This window comes from Crinia signifera, chromosome 5 (genome assembly GCF_055691185.1).
Source record: "Crinia signifera chromosome 5, ASM5569118v1, whole genome shotgun sequence".
NCBI lineage: Eukaryota > Metazoa > Chordata > Amphibia > Anura > Myobatrachidae > Crinia > Crinia signifera.
In genome coordinates this window covers 316,857,302-316,883,292 of record NC_139221.1, presented here as the reverse complement: position 1 = coordinate 316,883,292, position 25,991 = coordinate 316,857,302, and the positions used below count along the sequence as shown (strand labels likewise).

Below are 25,991 nucleotides of genomic sequence, written 5' to 3'. Positions count from 1 at the left end.
GTGTGTGTGTGTGTGTATAAGTGATAGGCAGGGGAGTGCCTACCTGCGCTGACACCCATTGCGGAAACATAAGGTGTGGCCTGGCAGGTAGAGGTGTGGCCTCATGGGTAGGGGGAATAGCCTTATGGCCTGAAACCCCCGTTTTCATCACTCTGGGGATCCAGTGCTGCTGGGCTGTCCCCAGGGTACTAATCTGTGCTACTACACTGTGACAGAAGCCATGAGCTGCACATAATGTTACACTGCAGCATCTGACTCCTGTCACTGAGGAGGAGTGAGAGAAAGGCGGAGGGAACCCATACCTCCCAACTGTCTTGCTAAACGAGGAATGTACCGATTTTTGGGGATGTTCCCGCGTCCCTCCCGCGGCCGGCAGTGTCCCGCTACGGGGGGGGGGGGGGGGAGTTGGGAGTCCCCCCCCAATCTGAAAGAATAGACGCTGTGCGCATGTGCACAGCGTCTATTAGTGACCGAAAACAGGGACGCGGCTTAATTTGCATAAGCAGTGGCCTAATTTACATAAGCCACACACCCTTTTCAGCCACGAAGCCGCGCGAGTGTCCCTATTCTCTCATTCACAAAGTTGGGAGGTATGGGAACCTGTGTTGGAAGTGGAAGAGGGATGGATGGGGTGCTGTGGATGTGGGAGAGGTATGTGAGAAGGATAGTGTGCAGGAGAGGGGAATCTGCAAGGGGAGTAGGGGGGCATGTTTGTGGATATGGGAGGGGAATGGGAGGAGAGAGAGTGAGCAGGAGAGGTGAACATGTGTGGGGAGAAGAGGGGGTGTGGATGGGGGAGGGGAATGGGAGACGATGGGCTAGATTCTGTAAGCTTCAAAAGTGATAAAATGAAGAGTGATAAACAGCCAGCCAATCAGCACCTGCCTGACATGTTTCAAACACAGTCTGATTGGCTGGCTGTTTATCACTGTTCATTTTATCACTTTTGAAGCTTACAGAATCTGGCCCATAGTGAGCAGGAGAGGTGAACATGTGTGGGGAGAAGAGGGGGTGTGGATGAGGGAGGGGAATGGGAGGAGAGGGAGTGAGCAGGAGAGGTGAATATGTGTGTGGAAGGAGGAGCTGGGGAGGGGGATATGAGGACAGAAAAGTTAGAAGAGAGTGAGTAGGAGAGGGAAACCTGTGTGTGTGTGTGTGTGTGTGTGTGTGGGGGGGGGGGGGTGTTTGGATCTGAATCTGGGATTCGCTGCGGCAGTGCGATTTGGGGCAGCTGCCAGTGGGGTGGCAGGGGGACGGTGGGTGCAATGGGAATCCGGGAGCTGCAGTACAATTTGTGGGGCAGCAGAGGCCTCAAGCAAATATCAGAAGCGCTAAATGTGGTAGGGTAGGCAAGTCCGCCCCTATGTTGTATACAGCCACGCACTGTGGGGTCCTCACCATGTGCTTTAGCAGAGGTGAACATCATGTAGATTGTAAGCTGTCAGGAGCAGGGCCCTATGTATCTGTCCCTTCTCCATCAGCCCTGTACATCCTGGTTGCGTTCTAGACCCCCACACTATGCCCCTAGTGCACTGCAACCATAGCTAGAATAAGGGGGGGGGGGGGCAGTACCCCCTCCCTGAGCACTGTGACAGTGCCAGTGTGTAAGTAGTACAGTCCATCCTGGAATGGGTTATGCGGGGAGGTAGGTACAATCTAATGCACAGCAGAACACACTGACACGCTCCAGAACCTGGATCTGTCTGCAACATGCACAATATATCCTATTGTTTTGCACCACACGATGTTTGAGTTAGATTATTAGAATGGTTTCCGTGTGCAGGCTGCGGACTGAATGTATTAGCGGTACTATTATGAAACCAGATTACACATCTCATTTCCTGCAGCTTCTTCATGTTGCTGGTTACAGAGTAAACACATGCCAGTCATTCAGGATGGCTCAGGAATGACACTTATTTGTACGTTATTCAATTCACTACATTGTTTCTGTAAGAGGACTTTCACATTTTTATCATTTTATTTATTGTATTAAGGTAATGTGTACGAAGGAATTATTATTACCGTCATAGTCTCATTATGTATCGCGGTGCTTTTCTGGTTCCTTTGGTTTTGATGTTGACATGAGTTCTGTCCACAGGATGGACGCCTTTTACTGGAGATACCAGTGCTGTCCCGGACACGGTTGTTAGGTCGACACAACTAAGATCGACATACACTGGGTCGACCACTGAAGGACGACACGGACAGAAGGTCGACATGACTAAGGCCGACAGGGTCACACATGCATTAGGTCGACAATCAAAAGGTCGACATGGGGGTTTTCACTTTTTTTTTTTAGCCGACATGTGCCGACAGGCGTTATTTCATGCCCTACCATCCACTAGGGCTTGGAGGGAGAATAGTATGCCAAGCGTAGCGAGGCACCATGCCCAAAGCATGGCAAGTGCGTCGGTGCACCGACACGGTATCCATGTCGACTGTGTCAACATTCTGGACAACATAATGTGAAAATGTTGACTGTCGACCTTCCCAATGTTGACCTAATACATGTGTCGACCTATGACCCTGTCGAACCTTAGGTATGTCAACCTTTTGTCTGTCAACCTAAGGCACGTCGACATTCAGTGGTCTACCCAGTGTATGTAGACCTTAGTTTGGGCGATCTACCGACCCATACCCTGCTGTCCGTCATAGTTACAACAAGCAAAGCTAATAATTAGGGGAAATATGCTAACGAGAGCAGTGTGACTGAATTCTCAGGTTTTATTTTCAGGACATACAACACGTGGCGCTTATGGCGTGATTGTAACAAAGTCTTTGTACAATGTATTTATTATAAAGTACATTAGTTGTAATGTACAGGTGGGTCCTTTAGGAAAAATGCTATATAATAAGCCATTTGGTTACTTTAAGGATCCTTTAATAATTGAATGCGGTGGAACTGTAAGTTAGTCTCAATGGATGCCCATCACTATGTGGGTTAGGTATATGCCCCCACAGTGCCGCACATATGCCCCCACAGTGCCACACATATGCCCCTACAGTGCTAGGTATGCCCACAGTGCCACACATATGCCCCCACAGTGCCACACATATGCCCCCACAGTGCTAGGTATGCCCCCAGTGCCAGACATGCCCCCACAGTGCCACACATATGCCCCTACAGTGCCACACATATGCCCCCACAGTGCTAGGTATGCCCCCAGTGCCAGACATGCCCCCACAGTGCCACAAATATATGCCCCCAGTGCCAGATATACCCCCATAGTGCCACACATATGCCCCCACAGTGCTAAGCATGCCCCCCAGTGCCAGACATGCCCCCACAGTGCCACACATATGCCCCCAGAGTGCTAGGTATGCCCCCAGTGCCAGACATGCCCCCACAGTGCCAGAATAAGCCAGCAGCAGCACAACTCACCATACGTGTCTGCAGTGCTGGCTGTCTTCTTGTGTCCCGGTGTCCTCTCTCCCTCCAGTCCCCCGCTGCCGCCGCTTGCTTCTGTGCTTCCCTTCAGCAGGGAGGGGATGGGAACGCATCACGCGTCTCTCCATCCCCAGCTTCACTGTGTCCCTGGCTGTGACTGTCCATCAGCCAATCATATCTCGCGGGCTGGATCCTGATTGGCTGCCGGCCCGTGAGCTCTGATTGGCTGACAGGCAGCCCAGTCACAGTGGCACAGGGAGGGGATGGAGAGACGCGCAATGTGCTCCCCTTCAAAGGGAATCAGCAGTGGCAGTGCGGCGGAGGCCTCGCCCCCCACTTACATATGCGTGCATGCGCAGTAAGCAATTTGGGGGTATTTGTTATGGCGGTACGGGGTACCGGCACAATATGTTTTACCGGTACGCCGTACCACCCCGTACCGCCATACTTGCACCCCCTAACATTCTTTATGGGGATAGATACCACTTTTCCAAGCTTCATACATTACTCCCTGAATCACTGGGGAAGATGATGGTGGAGGAGACAGTACTGTGTGTATAGTATTTCCCAGGTGCCTCACTTCTGTCTGGTGATCATAAAGGTAATGAGCAGCTTTGATTGGCAGAGAGCTGTGACAGGCTGATAACAGGGGGTCAGTCTGTCTCTCGCTACCTGGGGTGCAGGTTAGGGGGCCGCTGAGAGCCACCGAACGTTATTGTTAATGCTAGCACCCGCATCTTTCAAAACCCCATGCAGTTTCACTTCTAGCACAGTGTGGTCTGTATTTTAGCACTGTTATGTAGCCCAGACCTGTGCTAGAAGCATCACAGCAGAGAGTGACCCCCCCAGGCAGGGAAGAGGAACTGTACAGGTTTAGAAAAGATGCAGGTGCTAGGATGAACACTGAATCCGATGGGAGTGCTTTGCTACTGTAGATTGGTGTTTTCCTTGTTGCTGTGTCCTACCTCCCAACAGAGAACCTTAGTACGAGCCGGACAGGCCAGGATTTACTTTCATCTTTTGTTGATTTAATGCTGCTAAATAAAACTCGCTGCTGCTGATTGGACGAAAGCACTGGAGTTATGTGCGGTCGATGGGCTGCTGCATGAGAAGTGCCCCAGCTAGGGGATTTGGAAAACGTGGACTGTTGGTAGATCTTGAGGACCGGTTTGACAGCCCAGATCTAGACACTGTAGATCTGGTATGCCACTTCCGTGACCACACCCTTAGGGGCTGTTTTCTAGCCGGATGCTAAGTGCCAGTTTTGGCGTGACACCGCAGATGCCATGAATGCACAAAATAAATATACTTCTGCACAAGTGCAGTGTGCTAAAGCTTGTTATTTGTGGCTGTAAAAAGCAGCTGCGTTCCTAGCTAAAATAAGGCCCATTATCCATAGGGGGTTTTACAGAGGAGGGGTCCTGTGTGCAGTGCAGCGGCATTGTGTAGGTATCCAGGAACATGGCGCCCGCACCGCATTCCCAGAGACACCTTTATTGCACATTGATGCCTTCTCATAAATGACATGGTTCTGCCCAGGTAATTGCATCCTGTGCAAGAAGGAATGGACTACGTGGCGTTGTCCACCTGGGCACGGACCGCAACTAACATATAAATATAGTAAGATAAATACTTTGCGGTGCCTCAAGCCTCCATCCTGTTATCATGGGCTGGTTATATACAGCAGTAATTTCAAACAGATGTTCTCATAGCTGAAGTGTCTCATCGTGTCCAGATTCAGTGACGACCCACTTGTGTGAAAAAGTCAAATACTCCAGGTAGACGCAAGCTTGATATAATGTTGATATTATCCTGAGTGGTTTCAGCATTATAAATCGTTCCTCTGAGCGCTATAATGAGTTCTGACAGTATCTCGGAGCCGCGATTCTTATGATTATTTTATCGCACACAGCGCGTGTGATTGGTTTGAACGACCGCTTCTGGAAAAAGCGAACAGCTCCGATGCTCATATGTAATCGTCCGTAACACTTGCTCGGTTGGGATTGTCGCTGTTCCTGTTTCTAGTGGTGGAAAGGTTGCAGGACCTCCGCTTTTGTTTCCTGTTGTGCCCGTTCGTTGCGAGGGAAAGGCTGTCATCTGCCGCCAGGGAGAGATAAGAGGCGATGCTCTGCCTGAGGCCGTAACTCAGAAACGAGTCGTCCTCCGTTTCCAAAGCGTTTTCCGGCTCTTCCAGCAATACCGGAGCCGATAACCTGAAAGTTGACACAAGATTTATTTAATTTTTTTTTTTAAACATCAAATCTTTATTTCAAATGTTCACAATAATAACAGACACAAGATTTATTTAAGCGCATTCAGGGAGAACGACACTTCCGTGACCCTTGTCACATGATCTGTAATTGGACCCACGTTTTAGATTAGTCTTATTCATGACCCAAGTTAAATTATATAGCATTTAAAGAAAAAAAAAAAACATAATTAGGACAAAATAATGAATCCATTAAAAAATTGACCTGGCAACCGGGTAAATACTGCTGCAGACATGACAATTATCATCATGGCTGTAATGTCGGCATTGCCACATCGACAATCTTCATATTGATTTTGGAGAACTGCTATTTCCTACCCCAGAGTCTGCTATATCTCTGGATGACCAAAAAATATACAATGTTACTGTGTAGTTTTAACCATTTCTTTTTTTTTACTTTTTTTGTATTAGTGGAACTGAGAGAGCGTGTGTGAGCTTCCAGTTCCATTGTTTGCGGTGAGGTGCATCTCTGCGGTGTGTGGCCTCTTACTGTAATGTAGGGTACACACCAGGACGACCCGCTCACGATGCACATCGTGAGCGGGTCGTCAGTGGCTCGTCCGACCCGCTCACGGTGACGCGGGGGGGCACGACCCGCTCACGATGTGCACCGTGAGCGGGTCCGATCCGATGGCGACCCGCACCCGGCTGTATGGTCGTCATTGAGATCCTACCTGCAGCAGGTAGGATCTCAATAACGACCGACCGACCCGCGGGACCGCGCATCGGATCGGTATCGGTCCACACCAGGTCAGAAAAGGGCCCAATCAGCACACAATCTACATCCAATTGGTTGGAATTGGATCTAGATTGAGGGGATCGGGCCCTAGTCGTCCTGGTGTGTACCCAGCATAAGCCCACCTTTGTCTTTGTGTCATGTTAATGTAGTCACTAGATCAGGGATGGCCAAACTGGTCCTCGAGATCTACCAGCAGTCCATGTTTTCCAAACCACCTAGCTGGTGCACAGGTGTAGTCATTACTAAAGGTGGCCATACATCAGAAAGATATTGTACCCAATCATACAATCTCAATTGATTGTAAGATGGATTGTATGCACATTGTGTGTACATTGTGTGTCCAAAAACCACCAAGGACTGCCGGGGAATTGAAGGGAAATTGGACACAATCATGGGTGCAATCGATCTTAAGATCAATCTTTCTGATGTATGGCCAGCTTAACTGTCACATTCCCCAGACTCCCTAGCTGGTGTACAGGTGTCATTACTAAGTGTCACATTCCCCAGACTCCCTAGCTGGTGCACAACTGCAGTCATTACTAACTGTTACATTCCCCAGACCCCCTAGCTGGTGCCCAGGTGTAGTCATTATTAACTGTCACATTCCCCAGACCACCTAGCTGGTGCACAGGTGTAGTCATTACCAGCTGTCACATTTTCCAGATCACCTAGCTGGTGCACAGGTGTAGTCATTACTAACTGTCACATTCCCCAGACTTCCTAGCTGATGCACAGGTGCGGTCATTACTAACTGTCACATTTCCCAGATCACCTAGCTGGTGCACAGGTGTAGTCATTACTACCTGTCACATTTCCCAGACTCCCTAGCTGGTGCCTAGCTGGTGCACAGGTGTAGTCATTACTAACTGTCACATTTCCCAGATCACCTAGCTGGTGCACAGGTGTAGTCATTACTAACTGTCACATTTCCCAGACTCCCTAGCTGGTGCCTAGCTGGTGCACAGCTGTAGTTATTACTAACTGTCACATTCCCCAGACTCCCTAGCTGGTGCACAGGTGTAGTCATTACTAACTGTCACATTCCCCAGACTCCCTAGCTGGTGCACAGCTGTAGTTATTACTAACTGTCACATTTGCAGACCTGCTGCATCATTCCTACTACAGATCAGTTTGCCTGAGACACACGGACTGTTTGACAGACAGGTTTGGCCGCCCCTGTACTAGAGTCTATGAAACAAAGGGTCGACATTATGAAGGTCCACATACATTAGGTCGACCACTAATGGTCAACAGGGCTTAGGTTGACACATGAAAAAGGTCAACATAGCTTAGGTCGGCATGGCCAAAAGATCAGCACAAGCAATAGATCAACATAGAAAAGGTCAACATGAGGCTCTCACGTTTTTGGTGTCTATGTCGACACGGACACTGTATAAGTGTACCCGTCACCTCTCATGGCTCCCTGTACCCGTCACCTCTCACGGCTCCCTGCACTCGGCACACAATTATAATCTAACTCTGTGTCCACAAAAAAACTTATGTCGACCTTTTTCACTGCAACCTATTGTCTATGTTTTGACCATGTAAACCTAAGCTATGTTGTCGCAGCCTAGTGAACTGTAAACCGCGCCCGTCCCACCTCTAGCATGCGAGGTAGGGATGGCCATCGTTGCCATTGCCATCGATGGCAATTCTGCAGCTGGCCATCGATAGTGCTAAACTATGCAATGGCTGACCATCGATATTTTTACATATCGATGGTCATCCATTGTGTTTGATTGATTGGCCTGTGGGCCAATCAAAACACGGGAGTGGGGCTTCGCGGGTGTCGGGGGGCGGAGCTATGCTCTGTGTCCCGGCACTTTGAAGAAAAATACGTAGTTTTGCTGTTCCATCGATGGAGGGAAACCATCTGGTTCTCCCCATCTATGGAAAAAGTATTCGACATCGGCCCTGAACCATCGATGATTTCGAGTCATCGATGCCTAACACATCGCCTCGCATGCGGCTGAAGGGGAGAGAAATAATTTGGTGGTCGCACACCATCCAGGGATTTTCCTCCCCTTCTGTAATAAACATCGGTCTATTCTGACTTTTATTCCGGCCGCTGTCCGCCGAATTCGAGGCTGTCACTGACGTCATGTGATGTCACCCAAACATGTGACATCATGTTTGGGTTCCGATTTCCAATTGGCTCCTAAAGCAGCCATCGCACAGACACACACACCAACACCGCCACACAACCACATCAGATGGTAGGCATTTTGCAGTCTGCCCAGGGGTATCACTTAGCCCTATGGAACCTGACTACAGCCGGCCCGGCACCCTTCCCCAGTACAAGTCTGGGGGTCTCCTGTACATACAGTACCGACCTCTTCATGCTCTTCCAGTTGAACGGCTTCTTCTTCCTCATAACCGGCACCTGGTGTCTTCCCAGCACCTCGGTCAGGTTTACAGACTGTTGGGTGAGGCAGGGAGTTGTGAGAACACAGCACAACCCATCTGCTGTCTCTGGGGAGAGAACATGTGGAAAATGACGTTCTACTACTGCTGCTGCTGGAAACACACGCTCAGTCTTCTGTAACACGGACACATGTAGTGTGCTGCTGACTACATTATGCAGTACTATCAGATATGAAAGTGGAGGGGTTGCCTATAGCAACTAGAAGGTCTGATAAACCTCCTGCCAGGGAGACATAAGTTGCTCATAACACACTACCATATTTCTGTGACGGTTTTCTCTCACTTTGTGCAAAATAAGATTTTTTTTTTTCATGTTCCTAAAATTTTCTGACTTAACATATTTCCGTAGTAATGCTTACTGCGGGTTAAGGAACTGGTGTGAATGTAACACAGCAATTACTCAGACTGTAAAGGGGTAAATTTACTAAGATGGGATGTTGCCCCTCGCAACCACCAGATTCTATTTCTTATTTATTGAGTACCTTCTAGAACAGTGATTTTCAACCTTTTTACCTTGCGGCACACTAAATAAGATTTTAAAATTGCCAAGGCACACCATGAGATCCCCACAGGGCAAAACACATAGGCCCCCATAGAAAAAAAAACAATCCTATTGGCCCCATATAAAAAAAAACTGGTCCCCACAGGTAACAGAAATAAAATACATTGGCCCTTTACATTAAAAGAAGAGACCAGTAAATAACAGTTGAACTGGTGGTGGCTGTAAAGTGGTTTGGGCATCTCTAGATCGGTGGGCACACTTGAGAACAGCTCAAGGCACACTGGTGTGCCACGGCACAGTGGTTGAAAAACACTGGGCCTTGTTCTAGTTCACTCTTTCTGACAAAATCCTTCTTAGATGGACAAAACCATGTGCACTGCAGGTGGGGCAGATGTAATATGTGCAGAGAGAATTAGATTTGGGTGGGGTTTTACTTCAAAGTGAGATCTATATTGCAGTGTAAAAATAAAGCAGTCAGTATTTACCCTGCACAGAAACAAAATATCTCACCCAAATCTAATTCTCTCTGCGCATTTTACATCTGCCCCCCTGCAGTGCACATGGTTTTGTCCATCTAAGAAGGATTTTGTCAGAAAGAGTGAACAAGAATAAGGCCCACTGTTCTAGAAGATCGATAAAATCTGATTGGTTGTTGGGAGAGCGTAAAAGTAGAATTAAGCGCACACCTGAGTAGTGATTCACCAGGTGCTCTAAGCACTGGAAGGTCAGCCGCGGGGAGATGTAATACCAGTTATTCGGCAGACGAAATATCCTGTAATGTTTCACCTGTCGGTGCTTCACAGATAAGGAATAAGAACCTGAAGGGAAGGAACACAGTTACATAGCATTCGTTTTTGGAGAAAGAGCGCTATATAGATAAATATATTTATTATTACTACAGCCCTGCCCATGATAGTAGCCGCGACATTGTACATAAGGGGAGTATTACCTTTCTTCGTTTCGCTTTGCCTGATCATAAATGATCCAGTCTTCATTTCCGGCAGCTGCAGGAGTTGTTCTGACTTCTCTCTCCCGACTCCGTCAAACAGCCACCTGCAGCGAGAGGGACAGGGGAGTGAGACTGAAAGTCTCAGGTATTTCTAATCTTGTGCCCAATAGGAGATTGCTGCATCATTGGGTTTTATTTTACTTAATAGTCAAAAGCCAATCAAAATGACAGCTCAGTCCCTATCTGCTCCTATCTCTGTCTTCACAGCTCCCTCTATCCCAGGGTTGCTTACCCTTGCGGAATGGCCAGAAAGGGGGGCAAGCCTCCCGGAATGTGGCCAGTCTCCAACCACCTCCCCTCGGCAAGGGGGTCCGTGGGAGCAAATGAAGCGAATCGCATCTTTGTAGCCCTGCCCCCCCCCTGTGCAATGCCTAAAATACCGGCATTGCACGGCGAGGGGTGTGGCCGCGAGGACACGATCGTGCTGATCACGCCCCCACTCTGGATGATCCGCCGGCCCGCCCCTTTTCCACCCCATCAGTGCCCCCCACCGCCTCACTGAACTGGCTGCCCTCACCTGGAAGGGGCAGCCACAAAGTAGGAAACTCTGCTCTATCCATTTCCAGCAAGTTTGAAACAGATCATTTTGCTTTCACTTTCTGTTACAGAGTAATTTGGTCCGTCAAGTGGCCTCTAGTGGTCACTGGTGGTACTTCACCTAAAAGGTGAGGATTATTTAGCCTTATATAAATATATATAGATAGATAGATTAAGCATTGCACAGCCCACGGTGGTTTGTTGATCTAGAAATACGTTATATTCCCATATCCCTGCTGGTGTCGCAGTATGATACCTCGCTCAGGAACAGAAAGCGACCCGTGGTGATATATTTAATATTACCGTGTGAAAATAAGAGGAAGAACTAATGTCTCATTTCACACTTTCAGTGCGTCAGCCTGTAAATATATTTTGGTGCTCCCCCCCCCCCTCACCCCAAACAGAAGTTACTTACAGTAAGGCAAAAAACAAAACCAAAACACCTAGATGTGAACACAGATGCTCCCATGGCAACACCCACTCATGGGGTGAAATATACTAAGATGGGAGTTCTATGTCACATGGCATGTTGCTAAAGGCAACCAATCAGAATTGACTTATTTATTGAGCACCTTTTAGAAGATCATAGAGAGTATCTGATTGGCTGCCCATAGCAACAGCACATGTGAAGTAGAACTCTCATCTTAGTAAATTCCCCCCCTGCCACGGTAGAGCAAACTGCCCTAACCTGACAATCTTTCTGCGCTCTATGACTGCCCATGTCTTCTTGTTCCCCAATTAGAATGGAAGCTCTGACGAGCAGGGCCCTCCCTACCATTGCTTTCTTGTTTGATGTTTATTTCGGCCTATTGTTTTATATCTCTCTGTTTTCCTCACTCTCCAATGCTGACCAATGTGGCGCATTACAGCAGGCCTGTAACTGGGGCGGTGCAGGCGATACTCCTGCCAAGGGCAAAAGCCTGAGGGAGTGGTACAGATGCCCATCCCTGGCACTTGGAAACTTGCAAGCTTCTTCTTCCCAGGTTTGATGTGATCCTCTGTATTCATTATCCTACTCTGTTCCCAAACGATCGATAGCAATGGTGCCTTGAGCCGTTGATGGTAGTATATTATTCTATGGGGAACACCATCAATGGTTTGCAGATGTAGGAGTCGGAGCTGGGGGGAAGAGCTGGCTGCTGACTGACAGCTGAGATCAGCCTGTAATGTCAGGAAGGCGGGCCATCCATTCCTGCTGGTGCACTCAGTGCTTTATGTGAGCCGGGGGTGTGGTTAATCTTCTGTCTGACAGCTGAGCCCAGCCGCTCAGATCAGTGAGGCGGGTAATTCCATCCGTCAGAACATACTGGAGGTCATTAAAGGTGTGGCTGGAGTTACTATCACTGCTGTTTCCTTGGAAGAACGTGTTCTGCACATACGCGAAGCATTGAAAATCAGTACTTTGCTCCAATGGGCGGTGCAGGGCTGATGGGAGGGCTGACAGCCTTGCAGACCTGCACCGCAGCTGCGGCACTGTGTCCACATGCATTGATTTGAAAAAATCTGGTCCAAGGCAACCCTCGACATTGGGAAACCATCTATGTCCCTACCATCGATGGTACCATTGGCTAATGACATTGATGGTTTCTAACCATCGATGGTGAATGGCCATCCTTCTTTGTCCCATTGTTAGCTTGCGAAATCCAGTCAAAGGAAAATACTTGAAAAACTAGTTTATTAACGGAAGTGCTTGGGCACCACTTACCCATGGTAGACCTTTGCCACGCATTTGGCTGGTATGTAGTTTTCACGGCCTGATCTCAGAGACACCACTCGCCACCATCCACCCTCACTGTAATGGGAAACACAGACAATTAATGACAAACATCAGTAGTTGTCCCGTCTGTATTTTGGAACACTTCCATATGGTTGGAGCCATGAAGCCTGTGTCAGAAGACGCAGACACTGGCCACGCCTACAAAACTCGGGATCCACCATATTTTTTACAGTGGTCTCAGTCACCGCCCCCCAAATCCTGCTACTGCTAATAGGGTACTGCAAGTGACTTCGCAGGAGGAGAATGGCGCACACGCAGTACAATACCCGAGCATGCACCGATCTCTAATGTTCGGAGATGCAGACCATCTGAAACTGTCTCTAATTCCATTTTCTTTAATACTTAAGCCTGGAGTTGCATTCTGAGCAGTATCACTTCCAGGCAGTCTGGCGTTGGATTCAGAGCAGTATCACTTCCAGGCAGTCTGGCCTTGGATTCTGAGCAGTGTCACTTCCAGGCAGTCTGGCGTTGGATTCGGAGCAGTATCACTTCCAGGCAGTCTGGCGTTGGATTCTGAGCAGTATCACTTCCAGGCAGTCTGGCCTTGGATTCTGAGCAGCATCACTTTCAGGCAGTCTGGCCTTGGATTCTGAGCAGTATCACTTCCAGGTAGCCTGGCCTTGGATTCTGAGCAGTATCACTTCCAGGTAGCCTGGAGTTGGATTCTGAGCAGTATCACTTCCAGGTAGCCTGGAGTTGGATTCTGAGCAGCATCACTTCCAGGCAGTCTGACCTTGCATTCAGAGCAGTATCACTTCCAGGCAGTCTGGCCTTGGATTCTGAGCAGTGTCACTTCCAGGCAGTCTGGCGTTGGATTCTGAGCAGCGTCACTTCCAGGCAGTCTGGCCTTGGATTCTGAGCAGCGTCACTTCCAGGCAGTCTGGCCTTGGATTCTGAGCAGTATCACTTCCAGGTAGCCTGGAGTTGGATTCTGAGCAGTATCACTTCCAGGCAGTCTGGCGTTGGATTCTGAGCAGTATCAATTCCAGGTAGTCTGGCGTTGGATTCTGAGCAGTATCACTTCCAGGCAGCCTGGCGTTGGATTCTGAGCAGTATCACTTCCAGGCAGTCTGGCGTTGGATTCTGAGCAGTATCACTTCCAGGTAGCCTGGAGTTGGATTCTGAGCAGTATCACTTCCAGGCAGTCTGGCGTTGGATTCTGAGCAGTATCAATTCCAGGTAGTCTGGCGTTGGATTCTGAGCAGTATCAATTCCAGGTAGTCTGGCGTTGGATTCTGAGCAGTATCACTTCCAGGCAGCCTGGCGTTGGATTCTGAGCAGTATCACTTCCAGGCAGTCTGGCGTTGGATTCTGAGCAGTATCAATTCCAGGTAGTCTGGCGTTGGATTCTGAGCAGTATCACTTCCAGGCAGCCTGGCGTTGGATTCTGAGCAGTATCACTTCCAGGCAGCCTGGCGTTGTATTCTGAGCAGCATCACTTCCAGGCAGTCTGGGCTTGGATTCTGAGCAGTATCACTTCCAGGTAGCCTGAAGTAAGATTCTGAGCAGTATCACTTCCAGGCAGTCTGGCATTGGATTCTGAGCAGTATCAATTCCAGGTAGTCTGGCGTTGGATTCTGAGCAGTATCACTTCCTGTATAAATCCCATACACACAACATGTATTGAGACCACACTGCAGAGATTCTGCACGATGTTCTCCATGGTAAAGATCTATTATCTCAGGACATCTGATCCATGATAAATATAAGAACTTACTCAGAAATGACCCGAAGTTTTTCTCCGAAGTAAAAGATGGGCTCGCTCACGTCAGCCGGTGGGTAGTCATAGAGGACGGCCAGGAAATCGCTATCAGCACCTGCTAGGGGAAAAACACATACTGTAAGGGTGGAAAATCTAAACACCGGACCAGCCAATCCTGCCCTTAGGTCCCTGTAATGTTACTACCATGGTCTCTCCATCTACAGTCATTTTTGCAGATGGAAAAAAACTATGCTGCACTGCAGCTGGGGCAGATGTAACTTGCAGAGAGAGTTAGATTTAGGTGAGTCATTTGATTTCTGTGCGGGGTAAACACAGGCTGCTTTATTCTTACACTGCAATTTAGATTTCAGATTAAAACACACCCCACCCAGATCTAACTCTCTCTCTCATGTTACATCTGCCCCACCTGCAGTGCGGCATGGTTTTGTCCATTTGCAAAAATCGCAGCATCGCTAACAGGTCCAAATTAGGCCCAGTAACTCATAGATTTTGCATTACGAGCTGGGATTTATGCTTTTGTCCCTGCTGAGGCTCTGAGGAATGCAGGACATGACTGAGTGGGTCCATACTGACAACTGCATCTGCCCCTTAATGTTCATATGACCTGTAGTTTATTTATAGATGGTGCTCCAGATTCTGGAACAAAAAAAAACCTTATGCAGAAAACCAGGGGCGTCCCTGGGCCCTGCGACACCTGGGGTAGTTTAAAAGTTCCCTACATGTGCCAGCAAAAAGGGATCTAGGTCTTTCAGGAAGGAGCATGGATTTGTTGGACGGGGCGTGACCTTGCTGCCCAATCCCAGCTGTCATCACTCCGGGAGTCCGGGAGATGATCGGCTGCTGGGGGTTGACCGGCTACAGTGCTGGCTCCTCCATGGTGACAAGAGCCAAGTGCTGCACATAATGTCACAGTGCAGCACCTGTCTCCTTTCACTGAGGAGGAGCAGACATTTTGTGGTCACCCCCTCATACCAAGGAGCAGCCCGCACCCCTCTTGATGCCACTGCTGGACACTACCCGCAGGTGGGACAGCTCCCAAAAAAACTGGATTGGGAGCAGTGGCGTAACTAGGTTTTGGGCGCCCCCCTGCCGTTAAAGGGAGGGCGCCCGCACACCCACCCCGCCGCACACCCACCCCGCCGCACCAACCCCCGCCCCGCCGCCCATGCAAACCCCCCATCCCCCGCAGTCTTACCTACGTTCAGTATGCGCTGGTCCCGGCTCCCTTCTTCTGCTATGAGGACCACCACAAAATGTCCGCCCCCATACAGCAGACAGTTTCAGAGAACTGTCTGCTAAATGGGGGCGGACATTTTGTGGTGGTCCTCATAGCAGAAGAAGGGAGCCGGGACCAGCGCGTACTACTGAAGACAGGTAAAGACTGCGGGGGATTGCGGCGGGGTGTAACTATAGCACTGCAGCCCCCGGCGCCCGCACATGCACAGCGCCCCCCCCGCGGTCGCTGGGGCTGCGGTGCTATAGTTACGCCACTGATTGGGAGGTATGTTTTATTTATAGAGAACATACAGAAGAGCCTTTAAAAATAGCTTCCTTTCATATATACAGATGTCTCCTCGTACACCAGTGGGGAGATGTAATAGGGTCCAAGTGTACCATGGCTACGGGATGCCATCTGAAGTCAGGCATTTTTTTTAAAGTGGCAATCATTTACATGGCATGGTTTTGCATTTTAGATGATTGCCGCTTTAAAAAAAAAAAAAAGTACCCCCCTCCCCCTCCAAAAAGAAACAAATACTTTTAACAATATTGAAGAGGGGGATTTAAACCTAGTTTAATTCTTGCATCACAACAAACAAGGTGCAAATTGAGCCATACATTTGCTAAAGCTTCCAAAACCGAAAAGAGGTGATGTTACCCATAGCAACCAATCAGATTCTGTCTAGCATTTTCTAGGATGCAATAGAGAAATCCTAGACTGGTTGCTATGGGTGATATCAACTCTTATTATTTTTAGAGGCATTAGTAAATTTACCACTACATTTCTAGATACTTACAGCAGAGCCATTGGCTAAGAGTCGATGTTTACTGACCTGTTGGAGTTGCGGTAATATTGTTGGGTGGAGCTACGGTCCTCATTATATTCCCCATTGCTGTTCTATGCAGTTATTGGTCATGTGCCTAGAAACCAGAAATAAGAATTAGAGTTTTGACTGCAGATAAGAACCATCTAGTCTGCCCTCAATACAGGCACCATACTTACCTACATAGTCTAGTTCCTCTCCAGAGATGCCCGGAGAGGAGAAGCAAGTGGGCGGAGCTTGGCTAATTGGATCATTAGGCCTCTACCCCTTTTGGGGAAAATGCATCTTGTTGGGGCCTTTATGCCTCATTCAGGTGTGATTGTAATGAGGATATTGTACACAAATTGATTGGTGATTTCTTATTGGGCATGCATCTGAGCAGCAGTGCGCTCATGCAGCGAGTGAATTGTGATTGTGGTCACACCGCGGAATGTGGATTGGTCAGGTTAACGCAGGGGTGTCATGGCTGCCGAGATGCCATTGTGCGTGTATTAGGGATGGCCATCGTTGCCATTGTCATCGATGGCAATAGTGCAACTGGACCTCAATAGTGGCATACTATCCAATGGATGACCATCAATGTTTTTACCTTTTGATGGTTATCTATTTTCTTTGATTGATTGGCCAATGGGCCAATCAAAACATGGGGGAACTTCACGGATGTTGGGGGCGGAGCTATGCTCATTGTCTTGGCCCCTTGGGGGAAAAAAACTATTAGTTTATATTTGAAATCAATGGAGGAAAACCATCCGGTTCTCCCCCATCAATGGCAAAACTAATCTACATCGACCATAAACCATCGATGATTTTGAATCCCTGGCGTGTATGCATAACTTAGCAGTTGCGATGTCACTTGCCACTGGAGAGCCCTACTGCACCCCACTAGAGCGGCTCAGCCTGCGCCTACAGTGGCACTCAGTGACATGACCTGAATGGCGTCGATGTTTCCGATGTAGCAGCAATTATAGCTATCGGACAGAAGTGATGCGTCAGCAGGGGCGTCCCTATGCTCGGGTCAGCTTCTGCACAAATTAGCATACACTCTAGTCCCCACAGCATACGGCAAAAGATAGCAGCAGCAAAAAAAGCCCGTGTGCAGCCTTGTCAGTTTGGGTCTCCTCTTCAGTGCCGGCCACTCGGACTTTAACGCGCATGCTCAGACCTCCGGAAAAAATGGGACGGCGACCATTTTCTCTAGGATTCCAGCAGCGCTGCTTCCTTTGCCGTGGGACTTTGGAGGGGGTAAGTATTACAAGATGGGTGCAGTGTGGGCCTCCCTGGGAGTGAGGGTCTCGTATGCACCGCACACATTGCACCCATTATAAATATACCACTGGCCCTGTCCTCTCTGCAGGCACCGCAGATTCCCTCTATTTTTCTCCCCATTCTGCCCACTTGAAGGTGGACAGAATCAGGAAGCGATGCAAACTCTACTAGGGGTCTGCAAAAATTTGTGTCTCCCTCAGGAACCGATAGAGTACTGTAGGTAAGTATCTAGGTTTTATTTTAGTTCAGAGCCAATAAACCTTCCAGTATATTTTTAGAGTATGGGAGGAAACCTGAGTTCCCAGCAAAAACCCAAGCACGGAGAGAAACTCAACTCAGTTAGCGCCATGGTGGGAATCGAACCCAAGACCTCAGTGCTGTGAGTCAGTATTGGTTAGTATTCGCATGCATTATAAGGGGTGCTACTGCATCATGGTACCTGGCATGGGCCTCTTGTATTAGTCATCTTTTCTTGATTAATTTGTACAAACTAAGAACATTGCCACACATTCCTGGCACACAAAAGCACCATCAGTGTAACTACAGGTCATCTGTCTGCTTTGAATCCTGGTTTTATCTTTTTTTTTTTGCCATTCATGGTGTTTATGGCGTGATGCAAAAGCAGGATTTAAAAAAGCACAAAACGATTTTCTAACTTGCCCACCTAACTCACTATACCGACAGTCTTTGTCTGATTCTCGTTAATTTCCACAGAGCTTGTGATTAACAACTGCAGCTACGAGAGCGCTTATCAAGGAACACACATCTTGAATTATTGACACAAATAGGGAAGTTGGTCAGTAGAAGTTTGCAGAAGTTTCCATTGACTCAGCAGAGTACAATAGGAAGCCAGCAAAGAGCTCTGAGGACTAATTTGACTACAGCTTGTTTTTCCGTGTACTTCTACCCCCTACCATTTGCTGTTCCTGGGTCTTTCCACCCAAATGCCTTGAGTCCATGGTTGTCTTTATATCCCCCAGCCTTGGGGGACCCTCACCTGGTGCTGGACGCCACCATGATGCCTCACCTGGTGCTCTTGTGGGTTGGATAAAAAAAAAATAATATATATATATATATATATATATGGACCTGACAGTGTTGTTGGGACCCTACTCCTAGCATTATTAGGCTGCATCCACCCATTTTGTCTCATCTCTTTTAGACTACCATTGGTGCAGTAGGTGAATTGCACTGGGGCCCCCTGAGAACTTGGGGGGCCATTGTTGCCCAGACCAGCAATGACTTCTTGGGTTGGGGTAGAGGAAGTGGGCCCAAATTATATTTCTGCACCTGGGTTCATCACTCACAAGTTCCACCACTGGTTTTAGGTGTAACCTATCAGGGTCAGATCTGATCTAGACTTTTCTTTTTGGGAGGGCGGTTGAAGAATGAATCCTAATGGGCCCTACACACATAGCGATGTGTGCAGGGCTACCTAGCTATGCTAGGTCGGGCTGTGCTGCGCCGCTATCGCATAGCACACAGAGCTGACAGCCCACACACAGAGCGAGCTGTCAGCTCTGTGTGCTAAGCGAGCAGACAGCGCCAGTGTTCTCCGGTGGGAGAACCCTGCCGATGCCGAGATTGATGGACACTGTCCATCAATCTCGGCCAGCGATAAAGACGCGCGGGGACGCGCACTGCTGCCGATATAGCCCCAACACATACACCGATGTGAGGGCATTTGCTAAGCGACTTTGCCAAACTAAGCAAAATCGCTTAGAAAATGCCTTAATATCGGCATGTGTGTAAGCCGTATAACTCCACAGACCAGCAGCCACTACCTGAGGGTATCGGAGCACCCAGACGCATTAACTCGGCACTCAATCAATCTAAACTGTGTCAGACAGCATAATCAATGTAAGATCGCCAGACCTGGCAAAGCTGCCATTCAAGGAATACAAAAAGAAGGGCTTAGAGATCACAGACACACAATGCTAGAGGGGGAGGGGTGATCACCTCCCCCCCAGATCCACCACTGTAGCCTATTACCCCCACGGTAATCCTACGTAGTGCACCCAAGAAGGCTGCCTCACCTTTAATGAGTTGAATAAGCAACCCGTGTAAATTCTAAGCTTCTAAATGTCATTTTCTAGCACAGCCTGTAAAATGACAAAGGCTTGTAGGTTGCTATTTTATTTCTCTAAACTTTACCTTTCTTGTAGCTCTCATAAATCTTCCCCACGAGTCATGTAAATATCACTGGTTAGTGAAACGTACAGTATGGAATGACCTGAGAGGAGCCTTCTTCCCACAGTATACAGTGTATAAAACCACATCTAAAGGTGCCCACAGACGCATCGATCCCGGCGTGCGTTCTGTGCTTAACTAGCACACATAGCATCGCATCGTATGCCTTGTGCATGCGATGTGATGCGATAGAAAGCTAGTACAAAAAGTATGTGCAGCACATTCTTTTTGTACTGTGCGATGAGGTGCCGCGGGAGCGCGCACCCCATCGCATAGCATCGCACCGCCGGGATTGGTGCGTGTGTGGGCACCTTAAGTCGGCAATAGACCTTTTATTTTCCCTACAGCACAGCTGTATCATATTTGGAGGGGTACAAAGAATAGCCAGAGAGAACCTGTAGGCCTCAGTTCTATGAAGTGTATCAGTAGCAAACACAGGATTTTTAGAGGGGGGTTTCCAAATGTAATCCAAAATCTCCCACTCTGCAACGCATTGGCATAAGTACGCCAGTCTCAGGGAGTGGTAACATCCGTGAAAATTGGTATTTTTATACGGTCTTTATTTAACAGTACAGATGGGCTATAGTACAGGCTGTTTCAAACATTTAAATAAGATAAATGGTTAGAAAAAGGTTAAACATATAATAAACCAACATAATAGAACCAGTACTGCACTATCTAAGCTCACAATCTCCCACTTCATTGTAAGGCTCCTGTCTCTTCCTCCTTGCAGCTGCTCTCTAGTCCATTGCGATTATTGAGGGCTCAGAACCACACATACAGTAAATGTGGTAGAAGAAGGCAACCAGAAACCCCACCCCCCCCCCTGCATTTGCCTATGTGTATGTATACAGCTGGTGTATACAGTACCGTTTTCCTTCCTCCGTCCACCTTATGTACAGCATGCTAAAACTGCAGCAGGTAATTAATCAGGGTTCTGGTTTATCTCTTACTTTCGACAAGACAAATGTTGCAACAAACCAGTGGTTTTGCTGTGGGAAATGGTATATACACATCCCACTATTGTGGAATAGTTGGACTATTGTGCAAGTATATATTCTTGGAAAACGTTGTTGCATAAAAGTGATTTTTATGGGGGACTGTCCGCACATTTGTGCACAGCGAGGGGAGATAGATCCCCCATAACTTGTGGTCAGTAAATGTTCAATACTAATAATTTCTTTGTTTCGCATCCACATCATTTGTTCAGTAATTCTTATTAATATTTAATGTCCTTAATAAAGTAAGAGAAAGCTTTTAATTAATTACAGAATGAGGTAGGTATTGCCGGCGCCCCACTATCTCTGCCCACCCTCTACTTATAGTACATCCTTCTGCCCCTCCATACATTTTTGTTTTTAACCCATCCCCCATTTAAAAATTGTGTTACCTCCACCCCCCCATTTTCCTCACCTTCCGTTTCTACCCGCCAACACATGAAAGGGTGACATGAGTTTTTGGGGATTTTTTTTGGGTGGAACTCTTTCCATACGCGCCCATCCACATGAACTCCGTCTAGGAAAGGTAAAGGTGTGCGGACAATGGTCGACCTACCGCATATCAACATTGGAGGCGATTCAGCCCCATTCAGAACGGGATTAATTCTGCCCAGTCCCATGTTCGGGGATTTGTGCCTACGCAAAACCCAGTCGTGAATGGCATTGGCGGGTTTCGCACTCAATGGGCCATTTGCTTCTGGAGGGCCCGGGCAGGACCCATCATTTCATGGTCGTGCCCCTGCTAACACCGGCATGCTGATTCCTGCTTGGGGTGGACGGCTGATGTCACATGACTTCCACTCCCACCTCTGACTTAGCGAACAGCTGAAAAATCTTTCGATGATGAGCAACCATCAAATGATTTCTCAATTGTGCGGGGATTCCCATCGAGGGGGGGGGGGGGGGCGGTTTCAGCCAGGTGGCGTTTACCTGTTTTCTAGATGGCAGCCTACAGATGGATCAGGGGCTGGTGATTCTATCGCCTGCCGCCGCCAACGGTCGGCTCTCGCCAGAGGTGGCTACGGAGCTGGCACCCGCCGCCTCCCCCAGTGCCCCCTCGCCGCACCCCCCCTATCACTGCCCATCTCCCTGAAGAGGAAACGGGCAGGATGCCGCCGCGGCGGTGCCGTCCTGAAACTGGGACGCGCGTGCGTGTGAGCCGCACACGCATCCTCGTCAGATGGAGCATCTCTGCACGGCGACCTCCAGCGCAGGCATGCTGGCGATCCACGGTGGGAGGATCAGAGGCGCTCCATCTGTACATTACATGCAGCCTAGCGAACAGAATCAGGCCCATTGCCTGTCAGCTATGCCACACCCACACGTGGCAAAGCTACAGGGCTATCATCATCCTCCTCATCCTCCTCATGATTTGTAGCATTATCTTAGTGCGTCTGCAGGATTTGCATTATTATCACTGTTAACGTTAAACATTATTCTGTTTTTGCATAGTGAACATACTGTAACCCTTTGAGTGCCGAGAGAATTTGTCAAAATAGGGGTGAAAATTGCCAACCAAACATTTCTATCCATCATAATGGCCGGTAATGTTACCATATAAAGGAAATATAACCTATTTTTACACAACATTTTTTTATTTGAATTTATATATCTAATGTGAGCGACACTGGAATTTTTAGCAGATATTTTGGCACACACAGAGCTATTGGCACTCAAAGGGTTAAGCACTGCGGCTGAGAAAACACTTATAGTCATCTTGCACATTACACATAGGACCTTTTTCAGGTTTAATCGGTCCCCCCCACGTTCGCGTTTGATTTTTTTGCGCATAGTTATTTATGTGCATTTGCAGCTGATGTGAGTGGCCCAGGCCCGGGCGTTCGCAAACAACAGTGCGGCCGGGGAGCGCGGGGAGGCGTCCCATGGGAACGTCCAACATTTCATGGGCGTTCCCATAAAAATGCTGGGCGTTCTCATGGTGATTCCCCAATGGTGCGGGAAGCTGCCGGCCCGCTTCCCGCACAGGGCGCCCACAGATCAGAGACACTACAGAGGTGTCTCAGATCTGAGAACGCTTCCAAAATAATTTCATGGTCGGCGATTTTGTCCCCACACATAGGCAAATGCAGGGGGGGGGGGGGTTCTGGTTTTTCCTTGGAAACCCCCTCCTCTTGGCAAGTGCCTTAAATTATGACAACAATAGCACTGGTATGTAATATGATCAATAGACATGCCCAGTGTACCAGCTTCTTCTACCACATTTACTGTATGTGTGGATCTGAGCCCTCAAACATCACAATGGACCAGAGAGCAGCTGCCAGGAGGAAGAGACAGTATCCTTACCATGAAGTGGGAGATTGTGAGCTTAGAAAGTGCAGTACTGGCTCTATTATGTTTGTGTATTTAGTTATTATGGTATGTTTAACCTTTTCCTGACCACTTATCTTATTTAAATGTTGGAAACAGCCTATTCTTTTGAACATATGTAATGTTGAATATTAATTCTGTATTCCAGTGTATAAAAAGAACAATTTTCAGGGCTGTTACCCTCCCCCAGACTCCCGTACTTACTCCAATGCGCTGCAGAGTGCGAGATTTTGGATTACATTTAGAAACCCCCCTCTGAAAATCCTGCATTTGCCACTGCCGCAGGCAAGGCTGCAAATGGATGATTATGCAAATCATCCAGTTCTGTGGGGGATCGCGGCATTTGTGTGTGTGTGTGGGGGGGGCATGCAGGCAGCGTCTTGTGGACTCGCAAGGCTGCGAAATTTGCAGTCTTGCGAGTCAACCAGAATAAGGTTCATAAGCACAAGAGTATTAGCAAAGTCACATACACACAACACAGCTAACTGCTTGCACCTCTCTAGCGAAGCACAGAGTACATGGTAGGAGAGTGTCTGTAAATAGAGAATATCTACAGCCCATAACTAGTATACAGAAATACTGCATACTGCAACCAGACTTGTACCCTGTACCATCAGTAACACTCATTTAATTCAGGGGACTCTTTGTTGCTCAGTGTGTGCCTGTCCCGGTAAAGGTTGAACACTTTGAATAAATAAATGAATGTAAAAAGGATTCCGCTTACCTGTAAGTGTTCCCATTGCAGCCTATAGAGGACAGGGATGCTGGTCTGTCAGCGACAGCGGGGAGAATGTCAGAGACGCCTCCGGTGTTACTGTTATGAAAGTAACACACTCAGGCAGAACGTCAGTTGCTAAACAGGCCACAAACTTCCTCTATGCTTGTAAAGACACTTTCTATCATTTGCAGAGAAGTACAATGTGTATCTTACAGTAATAAGACATCCGTCAGCCCCGTTCTGCCAATTATTTCTCAAAGCTTGGTCTGTCATTGGCATTGCAGTTCTTACATTTTAAGAAATATGCTAATTAATTTTCTAATTTTTAGTGATCATCATTAGCCCTTTAAGTGCCTGGGGAATTTGTCAAAGTAGGTGTGAAAATTGCCAAGCAGACATTGATATTCATTATAATGACCTGTAATGTTACCTTATATAGGAAATATCTTTTTTTTTTTTTTTACACCACATTTTTTATTTGAATTTATATAGCAAATGTAAATGATGACATTTTTAGTGGGTATTTTAAGCTTATTTCAGAGATGTTGGCACTCAAAGGGGTAATCAATATATATAATCCCCCAAAAAACTCTCCCCCCCCCTCTACCCATTAGGATAGGTAACCAGTTGCAGGTTAGGATTTAGGGGTCAGGGTTCAGCGACAAGGGGGATGGTGGTGCGCCGGTGGTTCACCACTGGCGCACCCTTTCTTCACAGTGGCATGCCCAGAAATATCTCGGGAGAGCCCTCTCCTGCTCAGCCAAGGAAATTTCCGGCCATACCACCAAGGGGCTAAAGGCCTATAAGGGTCCATTAAACGAAAAACATTTTCACTTTACAAAACTTTTGAGAATTGCATAAGCAATTCGCCCGTCCGTCAGATAAAACATACTTGTCTAAGTTTTATATGCTTAGGGAACAAAATAAATCATATATATATTTGAGCAGCAGAGGCGTTGTCATTTTTAGCACTAGGGTTGGGTTCAATTGCCACCATGGCCCTAACTGTGTGGAGTTTGTATATTCTCCCCGTACTTGCGTGAGTTTCCTCCGGGTGCACCGGTTTCCTCCCACAGTCCAAAAATATACTGTTAGGTTAATTGGCTCCCCAAAAAATGAACCCTAGAATGTCTGTGTGTGTGTGCGTGTACATGTGGTAGGGAATATAGATTGTAAGCTCCACTGGGGCAGGGACTGATGTGAATGTTCAACTATTCTCTGTACAGCGCTGCGGAATATGTGTGCGCTATAAAAAGAATAATACCAGACTTAAGCCCCGCACACACTGGATGCTTTTCACGTGAAAGCTATTCAGTTTTCTCGTCTGAGCAGCTTTCAGCATGAAAGCCGCCAAATGTGTACAGAGCAGTGATGAGCGGTGAGGGCTGCTGCACGCTCCCAGATCATTGTTGCCGGACGCTGCTCATCTACTGGTAATACCAGCAGATGAGAGGCTTTTTGGACGGCTTTCCATAGCGCTGCGCTATGCAAAGCTGTCCGTCCCCCCCGCTGACAACGCTGAGCGGCTTTCCCCCCCCCCCCAGCGATAACAACGATCATTGATGTCCATACATTGCATAGACCTTGAAGACCCCCATACATTTGGGCGATTTGTCCGAAGGAAAAGCCGGACCTGATTTACCTGGCAGCTCCCCGAGAGGGGGGGGGGGCTCAAATCCTATTAGGCACATGACGTGCCAAGTTTTGATGTGCCGAAAGGGGGGTGGGGGTGCCGCGGAAAGCCGGGCAGGGGGACCTGGGAGCCGAGCTGCAAAATACACCCCATACAAATGAATGGGCCGTCTATTCTCCCGACTCCAATCCGGTGCACATGGGACAATGCATCGGGTCGTACGGGATGTTTTAAGATTTGGTCCGATCCGACAGTCGGAATCCTGGTGGTTTTCGCAGGATTCTGACACTAACTCGACAGTCAGAATTCAATGTTCCAGCTCTCGAGAGTCAGAGAGAGACGCGAATTGTCAAAAACAGCCGCGGATTCGACAATCTGAGTCTGTTTCCGACAAAACAGATTCCACTTTTAAAAAGTTGAAACTGACAACCTTCCATGCTGTCGGAAA

The 25,991-nt window shown here is 48.0% G+C and overlaps 2 protein-coding genes across 4 annotated transcripts in view; one reads left to right on the top strand and one right to left on the bottom strand.

Annotated features, from left to right (window-relative positions):
* Window positions 1–25,991, top strand: part of TG (thyroglobulin) — a 178,598-nt gene that overhangs the window by 117,248 nt on the left and 35,359 nt on the right. The gene's annotated exons all lie outside the window — the stretch shown is intronic.
* SLA (Src like adaptor) lies at window positions 2,711–24,078 on the bottom strand. 2 transcript variants are annotated; one of them, XM_083144856.1, is made up of 8 exons: window positions 23,917–24,078; window positions 16,420–16,507; window positions 14,363–14,465; window positions 12,574–12,660; window positions 10,272–10,375; window positions 10,009–10,140; window positions 8,730–8,868; window positions 2,711–5,601 (listed from the first exon to the last, which is right to left on the bottom strand). In XM_083144856.1, the coding sequence occupies exons 2-8, from the start codon at window positions 16,475–16,477 to the stop codon at window positions 5,355–5,357; spliced, it is 870 nt and encodes a 289-aa protein (XP_083000982.1). In that variant the 5' UTR covers window positions 16,478–16,507; window positions 23,917–24,078; the 3' UTR covers window positions 2,711–5,354. The 2 variants fall into 2 exon arrangements, with proteins under 2 accessions (XP_083000982.1, XP_083000983.1); XM_083144857.1 differs by having other exon boundaries at window positions 14,363–14,462; window positions 23,917–24,076.

Excerpts from the sequence above, each read along its gene's own strand:
- SLA (XM_083144856.1), bottom strand. The coding sequence starts at position 16,477 with ATGGGGAATATAATGAGGACCGTAGCTCCACCCAACAATATTACCGCA. Across the intron at positions 14,466-16,419 it reads TATTACCGCAACTCCAACAG|CAGGTGCTGATAGCGATTTC; the intron begins GTCAGTAAACAT and ends TTTTTCCCCTAG. Across the intron at positions 8,869-10,008 it reads CCTGGTGAATCACTACTCAG|AGACAGCAGATGGGTTGTGC; the intron begins GTGTGCGCTTAA and ends TTCTCTCCCCAG.